General features: G+C 33.6%; 1 protein-coding gene across 2 annotated transcripts in view; it reads left to right on the top strand.

Annotated features, from left to right (window-relative positions):
* LOC148952821 (protein Skeletor, isoforms B/C-like) overlaps positions 1–15,414 on the top strand; it is a 258,085-nt gene that overhangs the window by 123,262 nt on the left and 119,409 nt on the right. Inside the window, exons 6-7 of one of the 2 annotated variants that reach the window (XM_089088109.1) lie at positions 9,433–9,642; positions 12,294–12,314. In XM_089088109.1, the coding sequence (XP_088944235.1) occupies positions 9,433–9,642; positions 12,294–12,314 (231 nt within the window). The remainder of the gene's footprint in view (positions 1–9,432; positions 9,643–12,293; positions 12,315–15,414) is intronic. The other variant, XM_089088110.1, reaches the window with a different exon arrangement.

Raw genomic sequence — 15,414 nt, 5'->3', positions numbered from 1 at the left:
GGTGATGTTGAATGTCCGTTTTCAGAAACCTGTTTGAGTTTTCGATTTTAAACGTCACGATGGTACTAACATCGTTATTTCAACGACTTTGCTCATACGAACAATAAATCTTAACTCAGCAGCAGTCGCTGAATCTATGTCATGTTTGATCACCAGGAGTGTCATGAGATTTTGGCTCCGATAAAAAAAAAACAGTCGTTTTTTTTGTCTATACAGGAATAATATATACAGGAATATAGATTACAGGAATAGAATTCTATACATGAATAATCAGACCAAGTCTAACGAAAACTGTGAAGTGGATAAAAGTAGATCTTTGGCACTATAATATGGGTTTAAAACGAAATAACATTTATTAAATATTGCAAACTAGTTAAGGCTTTAACTAGATAACACTAGATGATGTTGAATATCCATTTTCAGAAGCCAGTCTGAGCTATCTCTCTTAAGAATTTATCGTGTGTTTTGCCTTGGTCTTTTGCATTGGTACAGTTACACTCTTCGACTTTTTAGGCTCAGAATAATAAAAATTTGTAAGTGTTTTTATAATTGCCCATGCAGAGGCTTATTCTTGTTTTGTTGCTGTCCTGCAACGATAACGAAATTAAATATTTTCATTGATATATCCGACCTTATTTTTTAAAAAAGATTAAAGGGGTAGAAATTTTTTACCTTTTTTTTGAATTCATAAGAAAAGGAAGATTTTGACCTATGAAATAACGCACGGTTTTCAAGATAAAACAACTTCAGTGTTATTGGAGCGGCTGTTATTGCACTCAAAATTATTGTTATTTTATCAGAAATAAAAGTAACGTATCCCAGTTCAATCAATCAGATTTATTTTCAATGTCCAGGGCATTTGAAATCGTCTAATCGTCTGCCTCTATATTCACTCTCACATGGCCTACTGAAAAGGATCCTAAGATGAATAAAGGACTCGATTTAGGGAAAATTTCATTTCAGAACTAGGAAACAGTAAGTCTAAGCAGTTCAGGTTTACTTTTAAGATTGTTACTCCTCTTGCTTCTCGATGATCAAACACTTCACTCCATTTTTTTGATCCATTGTTTCAGTTGAAATTTTAGCTGCAGAAAAAAAGAACTGACAATGAAGTTTAACACAGTAAATCAACTGAAATAAATAAAGGAGAAAAAAGGGGATCATTTCAGTTTGGTTAATAAGACTGTGAGAACAAAATTTCTCGGTTCTTAAAGTTATTGGTTATATTCATTTTTTTATGAAATAGAGCTTGAAATCTACTTTTAAAAAATTCTGTTTGTTTTATTTTCCTTGTTTTATGCCGTTTGCAATTGAGAAAAATATTTTACAGCCTCGAGGATCAGACGTGACTCTCCATAAGAATTTTATGAAAAAATTTCCTTATCCGGACTGAATTCTTAATATTTACTACTAGTACTACTAACAACTCACCGTAGCACCAAGCCGCCTGAGGCCAACACAGCTACGCACGTGTGAAGTATGGTCTATTTCTCTAAAGAAATACCGTCTTATTGGTCCCCAGTGGGGGTTGATCAAGCCTCCACGAGGACAAGACTTTGGGTAGCGTGGTAGGCAGGATTCGTATCTACTCAAGAGGTTGCTAAAAACTACTTTAATAAACGAATAGACAAAATACAATACTAGAGTACACTTGTGAACAGTCCTCTTGAAGACGTAGAGAATCCGAGCTATAGTCAACTTGCACCGGCTGGCACCGTTGATTTGGAAGTGGCTGCTGCACTTTCCAAGCTCGCCGTCTATAGTTGGCTAGTGGAGGTTACTGGAACTCTCCGACGGCAGTGATGTGGAGGTTTTTGTTAAACTCTCCCAGCGCACCGTATATTATAGAAAGATGGAGGTTGCTCGAACTCTCCCGGCGGTGTCCCTCTAACCACTTGTCACTGTTGGTTCTCAAAGCTGAGCTGAACTGTCCACAAGTTGTCTTTTCCCCCTTCTTATCTTCCAAGGCCCAAGCATACAATTCTGGTCCCATGACCCCCAAAGTAGCCTCTCATTGGCTGGCAGGTTTTTGGTCATGTGATCCACTACCTTGAATAGAAAATAAAGCAGAAACAAGTACATAAAACAACACATACCTAACTATACCCTTGAATTGGAACATGCACTAAATACCAAAGATATACCCTTAACGTAATAAAACACTAAATACAAGAAATACACTTATATCTAACTTGCGTAAGCCTAGCAACAATCTTTACATGTCTCCCCCTCTCTTTTATTGAAAAAAATACATCCTTATTACTTTTTTTTCAAACGTTTTAAATTAATTTTTATTCCTTCCCTACTCACATTTGTTATTATTCATTGTCCCCTTGTTCGACAATTCTAAAACCATTTTTTTTTCATTTCTCTATACTAAATCTATAATTTCCTTAATTTTAGGAGAATCACCGTGTAAATTCAGAGTATGATTAGAAAAATTAACGTGCCGCCAGTCATGATCCCAATACTCACGGACTGTGCTGATTCAATTTTCCTGTTTAATTTTGTTTTGCTCAAAATAGATTTTAGGCTATCTACGCCTTTTTCAGAATACATCTCTCTCTCATGAAAGGTATGAATTTTTTTTAAGTCTAATGATTCGAAATCAAAATTAAGTTTTGTATCATTGAAAAGAATTTTATTATGAGCGAATTCAATATCTATAGAAAATACATGAAATAAGTGCGACGGAGGAATATTTTCAGCCAAACTTGGGTTCAGCATAGGACCCGTTATATTTCGACGAAGACATGAATCACAATTTCTGACATAATTTTGTACAAGCACTGGCAAGTTTTCAAACACTACAAATTTGCGTACTCGCTCTATCGTTTTTATTTACCTTTCATGGGCACCTAACAATAGTTTGTTATGCATTAAGGCAATGGTTGTAGAGATGAGTTTTTTTGCTACAAAAATTTAAACTTATTTACTCGTCACTTATCTCCAGTAATATCGACTGCATATACTATCCCATTATGAATTACCAGCTCATATTTAAGAAGCCACCTTGGTAATTTGTTTGTTTCATTTGCCTCAATTTTTAGCCTGTGAGACTCTATACCAGATTCATAATCATGATTTCCCTGTGAGCACAAGCTTGTGCCATCTTTGCGCGCCGGAATGCCACCCTTTTCTGCATCCCTATGGATGCAACCCTTTTTTGCATCCCTTAGAGGGGCCCCAATGGCTTCCCTCTGGATAACATGACCCCTTGTCATGACTTGCTCGTGATCAATAGGCACGATAGGCCTACCCCTTACGGTCGACCGACTATTACACATTACGGAATGTGGGTCCGATTCCTGAGACTCCGTTTCCCAAAAATCAAATCGTTTTCCGGGTACAGTTTCCAAAAATTTTTACGCTGGTTTTATTTTTTTTTCGCGCTTTTGAGCCTGTCTGAGTTCCTTTTCTCCTAGTCCAATAAAATCGACATATTCACCTTGAAGGCAGTCAAAGTCCTGTTCTAATTCATCAAGCTTAACTTTTCTGTATTTTTCAACAAATTCAGAACTAGGGCGGCTCAAATAGTCGCTAGGATTTTTAACTCCAGGAATGTGATGAAAAGTAAATTGCTCAATGTCTATTAAAACAACAATACGGTATAACTTGCTATTTACGTCTTTAGCTCTCTTTAAATAAGATATGGCCCTGCAATCTGTATAGCAATGTGTATTAGCGGACCATAGAAATTTTTTTTTAGAATTTTCAATCCCGGAATAAAGTGCGAATGATTCTTTGTTAAGATTGTCATATTTAGACGCGGGTCCGCTGAGAATTTTAGAATAGCTTGTAACTATTTGAAAGTGATCCGTGGTTTTACGTTTTACGCAAAGTAGAGCGCTTATTGCTTTCATGCTAGCATCTGTGAACAAATGAAAATCCTCTGATTTCGATGGAAAACGGAGTAGAATTGTGTGTGGATTAGTAAGTTCGGATTTTAGTTTTTCAAATACCTCCATTTCGGTGGGTTCAAAAACAAGTGGGACATTTTTGCGAGTTAGGCGAACCAAAGGCTATTAAATTTCTGCATAGTTAAGGTAAAAACTTCGTAAAAATGAAGCCATGCCTAGGAAACAACGAAAGTCCGAAACGTCCTTATGTGGTGTCATCACCCCAATCACTTCAATCTTTTATTCCTGGGGAGAGATCCCTTCGGGTGAGACTTTGAATCCTAACAGATTGACTGAATTTGCAAAAAACAGCACTTTGATAAATTGAGTTTAAGGTTGAATTCACGTATCCTTTCAAAAACAATTTGTAAATGTCTCAAATGATCTTCAAATTTTTCGCTTTGCGTATGTATTGTTAGGTCATCTACGTACCAACTCAGAAAATCAGAGAAATTTATTTCGTCATTTGTTTTCCTAGGGACGTCCCGAAAAATGATTCCCAAAAATTCTAAAAATTGTCTAGGACTGCTTTTAGCTCCCATTGGTGCTTTTAAAAATCGGTATGACATACCTTTAACATTGAAAGAAAATAATTGGCGACTTTCTTTGGATAAATTGCATGCATAAAAGGAAAGTTTGATGTCTAATGTAGAAAATTGTTTTTTTCCTGCCATATCAGTTATAACTTCTTCAATTCTGCGAATTTCCCATTGACTATCTTTAATACCTTTATTGACTTCTCTAAGATCAATTAAGAACCTACTCTTTTCCTCATTCCAAAGATGTTTGGGTAAGATTTTGCTCTCTTTATTAGGTTTGCCATTGATAAAAACAGGTGAGTTGAATGGTGATCGACCCACTTCAATAATCTTAGCTCGAAGCATTTCCTTAACGTGTTTCATTATTACTTCCTGTATTAAAAATGGTAATGAAAATTGTTTTTTGCTTTTAATTGGAACTGTTTCATCAATTGGAACGACAAATCCATCTAAGTCATTACCCCCAATATCATAAGCAGTGCGAGCGAATACATCTTTAAATTTACAAATGAAAGTTTTAAATTTTTCACTATCTTTATCGGTTAATTCTCCGGTATTGACATGTTTTAAAAATTCATCATTAGGCCATTCAGACTTTAAATCTACCCGAGGTTTATTGCCTTGGAAAAATTTATTTTCCAGCAACGTCTGCAATTAACCCAGAACTTGAGGCTAAGTCTTTTGGGAGAAGCTCAAAATGTTCCATTCATTTACCTCTTAATAAGGTTACTTTATCGTGGGGGGGGTTAAAAAACACAAAGTGGCATGAGTAATGAGACACTTGACTGATTGACTTGGAAATACAAGTATCACATGTTGGTGAAGGCTTGAACATCGGACAATCCCCATGAGCTACAGGACTTTGGTTACTAGATTGTGGTTTCACTTTGATTATTCTAAAAGAGTTTGGTGAAATGGTTATCTGTTTAGCTAAATATACATTTCCTGTTCAAGCGTTACCAGTGTTTTCGGCAAAAAATGCGCTAAAATTTTCTTGATATAGACTATTGGAGCCTAAACTGATTTGGTTTCGACGGGTACCAAAAGAAATTTCTAAACAATTTAAGAAATCATAGCCTACTATTAGAGGAAACTTAAGTTCACTAATAACGAGAAATTCCCAATGAATTTTTCTTTGTTTCACTCCGTCAGGTATAGCAACAAGAATTTTGATTTTCCCCAAAACAGGTAAAATATTTCCACTCAAGGATTTTACAGCTGAAAATGACGTTTTAAATTTCTTTCGTATTTGCTCCGGAAGGCTGTAGAATAAATTTTCCGATAATAGTGACCTTTGACAACCGGTGTCGATAAATGCTAAAATTGTAATAGATTCGCACAATATTACATCATACATAAATGGAAATGAGACACAGTTGGTTGATTCTGGTATACTCAAATAACAAATTTGTGAATCAGAACGGTTCACAGAAGAAATATTATTTATTAGAGGACTTCGCATAAGGTTCGACTCGGCCTCCGGTAAAGTCGAATTATTTAGTTTTTTTGGTTTGCTTGTGGTAGATTTATAGGCACCGGGGCTAAGCAAAATTTTGATTTGTGCCCTATTTCACCACAGCGGATACACGTTGTAGGTTCCTTACATTCAGATTGTCTGTGTTGACCCCTACAATTCCAACATCTTATGCGAGCATTATTTCTACCACTAAAATCATTCCTGAAATAATAACCTCTAGTTGATCTTGACATAGAGGGAGTTCAGCTTTGTGACATATTATGGTTGATGTTTTGACTACGGACTGCTGCAGTTAATAGTTCCTTAGGACTACAAAATGTTAATTCAATTGTTTCAGATTCCCTAGCTAATTCTAGTAGTTCATCATTATCGCAATCTTGTGATGATTGTTCCATTACTCGGCGAGCAATATTAGTTTTTAAGCCACTTTTAAACATGTTTGATATGAGACTACTGGCGTCGTTTTGGTCGGCTGACTAGCAATAATACTTTGCCTTAACAACTAATATAGAATAAAATTTAGAGACTAATTCGTTCTCTTTATGTTTTTATATAAATAATGCTTTTATTTTTTGTCCTAAACTTTTTTATGGGCAAAAGGCTATTTTAAGGGTTCTTTTAAGGTCTGAAAGATTTTTGATACCTTTTGGTTCAGAATTATATAAAAATCTTTGAATCTCTCCCCTAGTGTAACAGATGGCCTGAGATCCCATAGAGGCGTCCCCCTTGGACTGACTCTTTTGTATTTGTTTTAGAGTTAAGATCCAGGAATGAATATCACCTGGATGCGAAAGTATAGGAATTGGCGGACATTTTTCTATATAATAATTAACAGGCATAGGAGGAGTTGGTTGATAAATATCAGAACTAACTCTCTGTGAAGTCGGACGAGTCTATGCATCTGCTAGCCTAACTTCGAGGTCTTTAACATGGGCCCCTAAATCGGCTGGCATGGTTTTAAATTTAAGGCTAGGAAATAAAGACTGCTTAACGAATTATTAGAAAGGAGTTTCTAAAGAGTAGTCAACAACACCGTGAGTAGCTGCCACTAATGTGAAGTATGGTGTATTTCTCTAAAGAAATACCGTCTTATTGGTCCCTAGTGGGGGGTGATCAAGTCTCCACGAGGACAAGCCCTTGGGTAGCGTGGTAGGCAGGATTCGTATCTACTCAAGATGTTGCTAAAAACTACTTTAATAAACGAATAGACAAAATACAATACTAGAGTACACTTGTGAACAGTCCTATTGAAGACGTAGAGAATCTGAGCTTTAGTCAACTTGCACCGGCTGGCACCGTTGATTTGGAAGTGGCTGCTGCACTTTTCAAGCTCGACGTCTAGAGTTGGCTAGTCAAGGTTACTGGAACTCTCCGACGGCAGTGATGTGGAGGTTTTTGTTAAACTCTCCCAGCGCACCGTATATTATAGAAAGATGGAGGTTGCTCGAACTCTCCCGGCGGTGTCCCTCTAACCACTTGTCACTGTTGGTTCTCAAAGCTGAGCTGAACTGTCCTCAAGTTGTCTTTTCCCCCTTCTTAGCTTCCCAGGCCCAAGCATACAATTCTGGTCCCATGACCCCCAAAGTAGCCTCTCATTGGCTGGCAGGTTTTTGGTCATGTGATCAACTACCTTGAATAGAAAAGAAAGCAGAAACAAGTACATAAAACAACACATACCTAACTATACCCTTGAATTGGAACATGCACTAAATACCAAAGATATACCCTTAACGTAATAAAACACTAAATACAAGAAATACACTTATATCTAACTTGCGTAAGCCTAGCAACAATCTTTACACACGCTCCTCCTCCATCCCAATCTATTCAAAGCATCCCTTTTTACACCCGCCGACGAATTTCCCATTTCCTTTAAATCTTTCTTTATGACGTCCTCCCACCCCAGACGGGGACAACCTGCTTTCCGTGTACGCCTAGACGGTTGGCTGAAACGAACAATCTTCGGCAATCTGTCATCCTTCATCCGCACAACGTGCCCTAGCCACCTCAACCTTTCTTTCATTATAGCCCTAGAGGGCGGTATTGAACCACATTTTTCGTATAGCCCATTGTTTGAATTACGGTCAGTCAGCCGGGTACCCAGAACAACCCTTCAGCAATTTCTCTGGAAAACATTTAGCAGATCTTCATCCGCTTTTCGGAGCGTCCATGCTTAAGAGCCATATTTGACCGCTGTCATCGCTGTATCTAACCATGTCAATCAATTTCTTTCTAAAAAATGGAAAAATTTTCCAAAAAAATGCATGAGTTGTCAGAAAAATAATAGGAATAAGTCCTCTAACACAACCGTAATTTTATATTCTGAAGCCGAGGCGAGGCAATCGCAAAGTGGTTTCTCCGTATTAGTAATAATTTATTTCACCGATTTTTCAATTTATTCTGGATTTTCAATTTCTATATTTTTGACTCGGGCCTGTATTCAAATTGTGCATATTCTTTTATTCTAGTGGAATAAAAGTGATAAATAAATGTTTTGATGTGTGGATAAATTTTTCTGGTAGGTAGTCTAGCCTCATAAATGAATAAGTTTTTAGTGTTATTTTATTCTAATATGTATATTTTTTCGCATATTCTATATTCTTCTATTCAAAATATTCTTTTAATCTAGTGGCTGATAATTCTCTTTGACTTTCCACTCTTAACTCATTTTATTTGCATCGGAACAAAAAGGGAAAAGAGGGGATGAGATAAAATAGTAAATGGTAATGAAAAGTAAATAGTAAAAATAAGAACGAAGTAATAAAATGAAATAATTATTTGAAATGAGAGATTTGGTGCCCAAATTTGAATGCTTAAATTGAGTTACTCGTAAATATAGAGAATATAGAGAAGGAAATATAGAGAAGTAAATATAAAGAAACACCACTCTCGAACATAGGAGAAGGTTAAGGGCAAAATTTAGGAGACGGTTAAAGGGAAAATAAAGGGTTAAAGAGGCTTTAAAGGAAAGGGTTAAACCCTAAGATTTCTTTCAAGAAAGGAGTGGAGATCTAGAATCTTTTTGTAAAATTATTTTCTATAGGATTATATCTACTATGAGATATGCAAGATTCTTTTGTTAATGTAATAAAACTAGATGTTCTGTTTTAAAAAAAAAGTCCTTTTATGTTAAAAGCTTTTCAACTTGATAATTAACTCCTTCGACCGGGAATTAAATCTTTAATTATTTAAGCTAAATTTAGAATTACATTAATTTTTTCTTAAGGAATCAAATTAAAATTAAACATTTTTTCTAGAGGGAATTTAATTTATAACTAAATTTAATTATTTTAATTAAATTAATTCTATTATATTGTTTAATTAATTTTTTTCTTTATAATTTGGTGGGGTTGGTGTCTTTTGCCTAGCCCTTGCTATATCTAAAACCAATCCTAAAATTGCAGGGTTCGCGTATTTTATACATTTTCAGCCTTTGGGGCTGAAAATATAAACCTGTTTCCCTAAGTACGCCAGATTTATAGTAATTTTTCAATTTATGTGAGGCCTTTTGTTATAGGGTATCAAAGTTGCAAATGAAGTAGGAAGATTTGATTTGCTAAGGAGTTACCATGGTGAAGATATTGAAATCCAACTGCCAGGAAATTTGACCATTCATGACATTCAATATTTGTCAATATGGTGTATCAGATACAGAGAGAATTTTGGTCATGTTATTATTCCCAAGAATTTACAAGTTCCACCTGCTCTTGGCCAGACTAAGCTCACGGTAAATTTTTATTTAATGCATACTCATTTTGTATACATAAATCGGAGGATTCAAGAGGGGGATAAAATATTTAGCTTCTGGGAAACTTAACTATTGGTAAAGTGGGTAATATAAAGTATGTGATGTTTTGAATTCATTGTAGAGTTGAGTGCAAGTTTCTAAAACTAACTTTTGAAAAATTTATTTCCTTACTCCGCACTTACGTCACTTTATTTTACTTTTACTTTTACTTTTACTTTTATTTTACTTTAGTACAACCTCATTTTGATTATGCGAGATTTGTTTATCTAAATACTTCTCAGCCTAATCTTATTCTACTTCAAAAGATAGAGAATAAGGCTGATCGTATCCTTAAGTCATTTCTACCATTTGCCATTTGCCAAATCAATCAACGACAGAACCGTTATATACAATTGTGGATATTCTCCCGATGCCCGTTTCTACTCGATTAAAGTCGCGTCTATTAATCCCTTTGCCAAAGATGTCAGTATGGTTGAGGTTTGTTACATCTATAGTTGTAACTTTGTCACTTACTGCCACTAGACACTGCCACACAGTTGTAACACTACCGCTAGATCACGGATCTGAATGCTGCTCATAGAATGCTTCAAAAATTAAAAATTAATTTTTGGTGAAGGAAGGTGTTTTATATTTATTATTTTGTTCATTGTTGGATATGATTTTCGACACTTCCTGCCCATTGTTTCCTGATAATTTATATTATTGAGTTAATATTGTCTAAAATGAACGTGTGTTGGCGATAGATCGGAGGGGCATGTCAATGTTATTTCTTTAATAAGAAATACAGGCAAAAAAAATTCTGTTTTTTTTTTCTCAATGATAAGGTACATTGTTTTTTTTTTTCTCGTTGGTATACGAACTCTGCTCCATGCCGACAGAAAACTGTATAAAATTCCGCAATTTATTGGTATTACAATAAAGAGCCTTCAAGCTTGAAAATAATATATTTGCCATTCAACCCCAAATTCGGTGATATTACTCTCTTTTTTGCTACAAAATGCACATTATGGTGCATTTGTATGCACCAGGGGACTATTTTGTACTCCTTGTCCCAGTGCGACACGAATCGGACTGTAGTATCTGTAGTGGCACCGGACCGTAACTTATAGATAACTTCTATAATGTGAAAGTTTAAAAAGTCCCATTGTCGTCACTCTCCTTATGGTGATATGACATTAACAGGGGGCAGCAGCCCTTTTTCAAAAATATTCAACGCTTAGTAGTGTAAATCTCATCAAGATCATTCATCCTTTGAAGTGTTATTCTTCATTCATCCTTCATCCTTTGAAGTGTTATCTCCTTTTTTTCTAAAATTACTCCAATCTTCTTATGCTTATAATTTCGGAGGGTGGCTAAAGTTAAAGGTGACTAAGGATCACTAAAATCTCTAATTTGTATAGTTGAATAGCACAATATTAATTATTTAATATATTGTTTGTTTAATATATTTTAAATTATTGTTTGTTTAATTTATTATTGTTTTATTTATTATACAATTTTCTATTTATTAAATTATTGTTTTATACAGGATGAATAAAATTGATTGTATATGAAAGAATACAAACTTGCTAAGAATTTTGAAGATATTTGCAGAAAGTTTATTTCAGGAAAGAGCAAACAACTCCGAAAAATACAGTATAAAATGCAAAAAATTAGTAGAAAGTTAATAGATTTAAGTGTTAGTACTACTTTAGTGAAAAGTGACATTTCATGTGATATTTCACATTTCAGTGTCGCTGACACACATTTCAGTAACATTTCGTGGAAATGCAAAAATTATTTTTATAAATAGGCCTTGAAATGCTTTACCTTATGATCCTGAAATGTATTGAATCTCACTGTTATATCGTGATTACTTCCTTTTTTTACGAAATTTTCGTCCTCATTTTGAGAATTAACAGCTGGATCAATCCAGAATTAATTTTGTATTAATACTTAGTAGATATGGTTAAGTAGCACTTTAGTTTATTAAGCTCTGCATATAAATCTTCAAATTAGAAAAAAAAATCTGATGAGAACTAATAAGTATTGAGGGATAAACACTCTTATTTTTTTTTTTACTCAATACTCATTGAAATTACTCATATTTTAGTAATCGTATAATAAGTATTAAGTCATTGTTTAATAAATCGTTCTAGGTTCATAGTTAAATCGCATTAAATTTGAATTAAACACAAATTAAATTACAATTTCTACCAGGAAAACACTCCAGAATAATGTTATTTTAAGATATTGTAATGTTACGTTACGCAAGTTGTGTGTTTGTATGTTATGTATATTAGTTTATTGTAATTTTATAATAGGATATTAGAATAAAGTAAGCCAGCGATATGAGTTTAAACTAGATTAGTCAACTTTATATAATCTGTCTAGTTACTTCTTTCCATTACTTTTTTTCTTCAAAATCCTGTTTTGTAAAATACAAAAGAATTAAAAAAAAAATTAAAAATTGTAAAGCTTAATTAATAGAAATTAAAAGATAAATTCAAAGAACTTACTTTGTTCCATTTTAAAAATATTTCAAGATGAAAGTCTCGGTTCATATTTAAGTTCACTACTTTAATTATTTTTTTCCGTAGTATAATCATTTTCATTAATTTGATTTTGAGCGTTTCGATTTTCTTTCTAAGCCTCCCTGGTGGTATTTCCCGGTAAGTACAATATTTCAATCTTTGATTATTTTTTTCATATTCCTTTTTTAGGACACTTTCAAAAAATCAAAAATTTCAAAAGAGTCTTTTACTCTGATTTTATGAAGAAATAGAAAGCGTATTCTGATACATTTAATAAATATGAAGTTATTATTACAAAGTAAATAAGTTTTAATATCACACTGTGTGAAAGCCATAAAAAAAAAATACCAGAATACACTGGTAAATCGTCCTTCTCTCCAAGGTCCAAGACCTCAGTGCAGAAAGAATACCAGAACAAAATAAAATTGATTTTGTTAACATTGTTTTTCTCATAGGTTTATCTTTTCATTACATCTTTCACTTATTTCATTGTATTTTTTTTTCTTCTTTTTGCACTGACGACAATTGAGTGGAGATCTTGGGTGAAATATTTGCATTATGTTCTATTTGTTCTGGCTGATAGATTTTCTTTGGTGGCATTGTAGTTTATTCTAGGCTTTTTATGTTTTTTTATTTATTTGGAGTATTCTAGAGCCCCAAATGTTGCATTAGAATAGAACAAATCATGGAGAACAAATACCAGGGGGTGCTGCACTAGCTCCAACCATGTAGCTGGATATCATTTTTACTCTACATGTCATAACAATCCACTGGCCAGTGTGCAGGGACCAAGAAGAGTTTGACTGTCACGGATTTTATTATAATACATTTTTTCTATATAAATTCCTAGTTGATTTTATTTGAGTATGGCTATTAAATCACTCTTAAATACTTTTTCTCGTCTTCAAAATTATCAGTTTATATAAAAAATTCTTGTCTTGAAGATAAATTAAAATTTTTGAATAAATTAACTCTTCTACTACCTCAAACACCTCATTGTCTCAATTTTGCCACGAAGAAATATGCCAAAACTACCTGAAAATACACAAAAAATAAAGAGTTTATACTAAATATTATGATTTTTTTTAAAAGAAATTCTACGATAAAATAAAAGTTCAAAATAGGGATAAAATCCTTTTTAATAGACAGTGTATAGAAATTCACAAAAAATTCCAGATATTTCGGTTACATATACAGTGACCGTCATCAGTATTAAAACTAAACTAAAACAGTTTAAAACAAAAGTTTATAGCGTTCAATGATATATCATTTGGACAGAGGTCAACTACATTGGGTGAATTGAACTTTACTCTGTCAGATTTTTATAAAATATCATAGATAGAGTCAGACCAAATTCACCTGTGTCCCGATTCAAAGCAATATTAATGAATAAGATTTTCTTTATTTCAAGAGTTTCACGAAAATTTTGCTTCAAACCCCGATCCCCAAAAATCAAAGAGACATTATCGAACAAAATAAAATGGTCTGGAAAACTGAAAATATGTTCCGAAAGGGCTGAAGTAAAATCTCCAGGCTTAGAATCTTGCTTTAAAGCCGATAAAAGGGAATCTTTATGCTGTAATAATCTCATTTCCAAATTCTGGTTAGTACGTCCCACATATGACCTTGCGCAAGTACATAGGATCTGATAAACCCCACTTTGTTGCCCCAATGAAGTTGGATCCTTCCCATAATTTATTAAACTACCCAAAGTATTATTACTTTTTAAAGCTACCATTACTCTGTAAAATTCTTTTAAGTTTTTCACTTAGCCCAGCTACATATGGTAAGGAACAAAAAAACATCCTTGTCCCGAGTTGTCTCCAAGACTTCCTTAGAAATCTCTAGAAACCTTTTTCTTCTTTTTGAAAAAGTCTGGTTAATTAACCACTCTGGATACATGTTGCTTATTTGTATTTTTCTTAGAAGAGACAACTTCTCCTCAAACAATTTTGGACAGCAAAACTTTTTTGAACTTTTATTTTATCGTCATGGAAAGTCAGTGTGGTCTCCGAAATTATCTAAGAAATTCTACACACGGGATTTAATATCTCAAAATTGCTGAGTGATTAGCTATATTGATTGAATTACAATAAATATTAATAGTTGATTCTACTAAAATTATATTGTATGAGGTGACATAGAAAACAATTTGTTCTTAAGAACAAACCAGGGATTGAAAATGGTTTTGGTTAGGTATTTGATAAGGACATTACTTTTTAAATACTTTGCCTAACCGATTCAATCTTCACATGTCTTTGAATTTAAGAAGAAAATTATACCCTAAAGAAGAAAAAAGGAATGCGAAAATTAAGAAATGTATGGACTTCTAACATTTTATGGAGCTTTGAAATATGACTTATAAGTTTCAGACTACAAATTGAACGATCTAGAAGTTGATCTACAAGACAGATCTAAAAGTTAAATTTACGTCAGTCGCCTTTTATGACCGGGACACTTTTTTCTTCTATTTATTTCTTTACATATACAGTATATCCTAATCCAGAGAAATTTCCAATTGTCGTTTAACGATAAACCTGAAAATCATAATTGAAGTGACTACTATGTCTCTTCAATAATGCAGTAATGCGATGATGCAATGCTGCACTAATGCAGTGCAGCTTCTTTTACATTCTTGTGCTGAGACTTAGAGGCCTAAACTCCTTCCCATAAACGTGTATCTTGAAATGACCTATATAATGAAATGATAAAATTCACGCATAATTCGCTAACTATAGAGCCATGTGAAAATGAGTCACGTATTAAAAATTAAAAAATAAAGAAACATAAAAACAAAATTTATAGGAAATGGAAAAAACTCTTTTTTGTATTAAATTTAAATACATTTTTTATTAAATAACGTTTGTCCATTTTCATACGCCTCCTTAAGTAAGTAAGTAATGGTCTTATTTACAAAAACAAACAAAGACATGAACCGCCCAATTTTGTCACAAGTAAACATGACAAGACAATCTAAAAAATGCAAATAAAGACATGTCTGTGAGAAAGAAAATCTACACGAAAATTTTTGGGTGAAAAAATTCTATCTTTGAAAAAGTAGCAACAGAATAGCCTTCTGGGACATTCCATCATCACCAAGATATTTTTTATGACAAGTTCAAAATACTAGGTTGCTCAAAACGTAGGGGCCAGGGTTGCGACATGGTGAAAAAAAAATTCTGGATTTTGGTGATTGTTTGGTTGATTTAGTAGTTTTCTTCAGAAATCTAGTGATTTA

This window comes from Artemia sp. Qi Xiang Cuo, chromosome 4 (assembly GCF_049724085.1).
Source record: "Artemia sp. Qi Xiang Cuo chromosome 4, ASM4972408v1, whole genome shotgun sequence".
Taxonomy (NCBI): domain Eukaryota; kingdom Metazoa; phylum Arthropoda; class Branchiopoda; order Anostraca; family Artemiidae; genus Artemia; species Artemia sp. Qi Xiang Cuo.
This window is presented reverse-complemented; position numbering and strand designations above follow the sequence as displayed.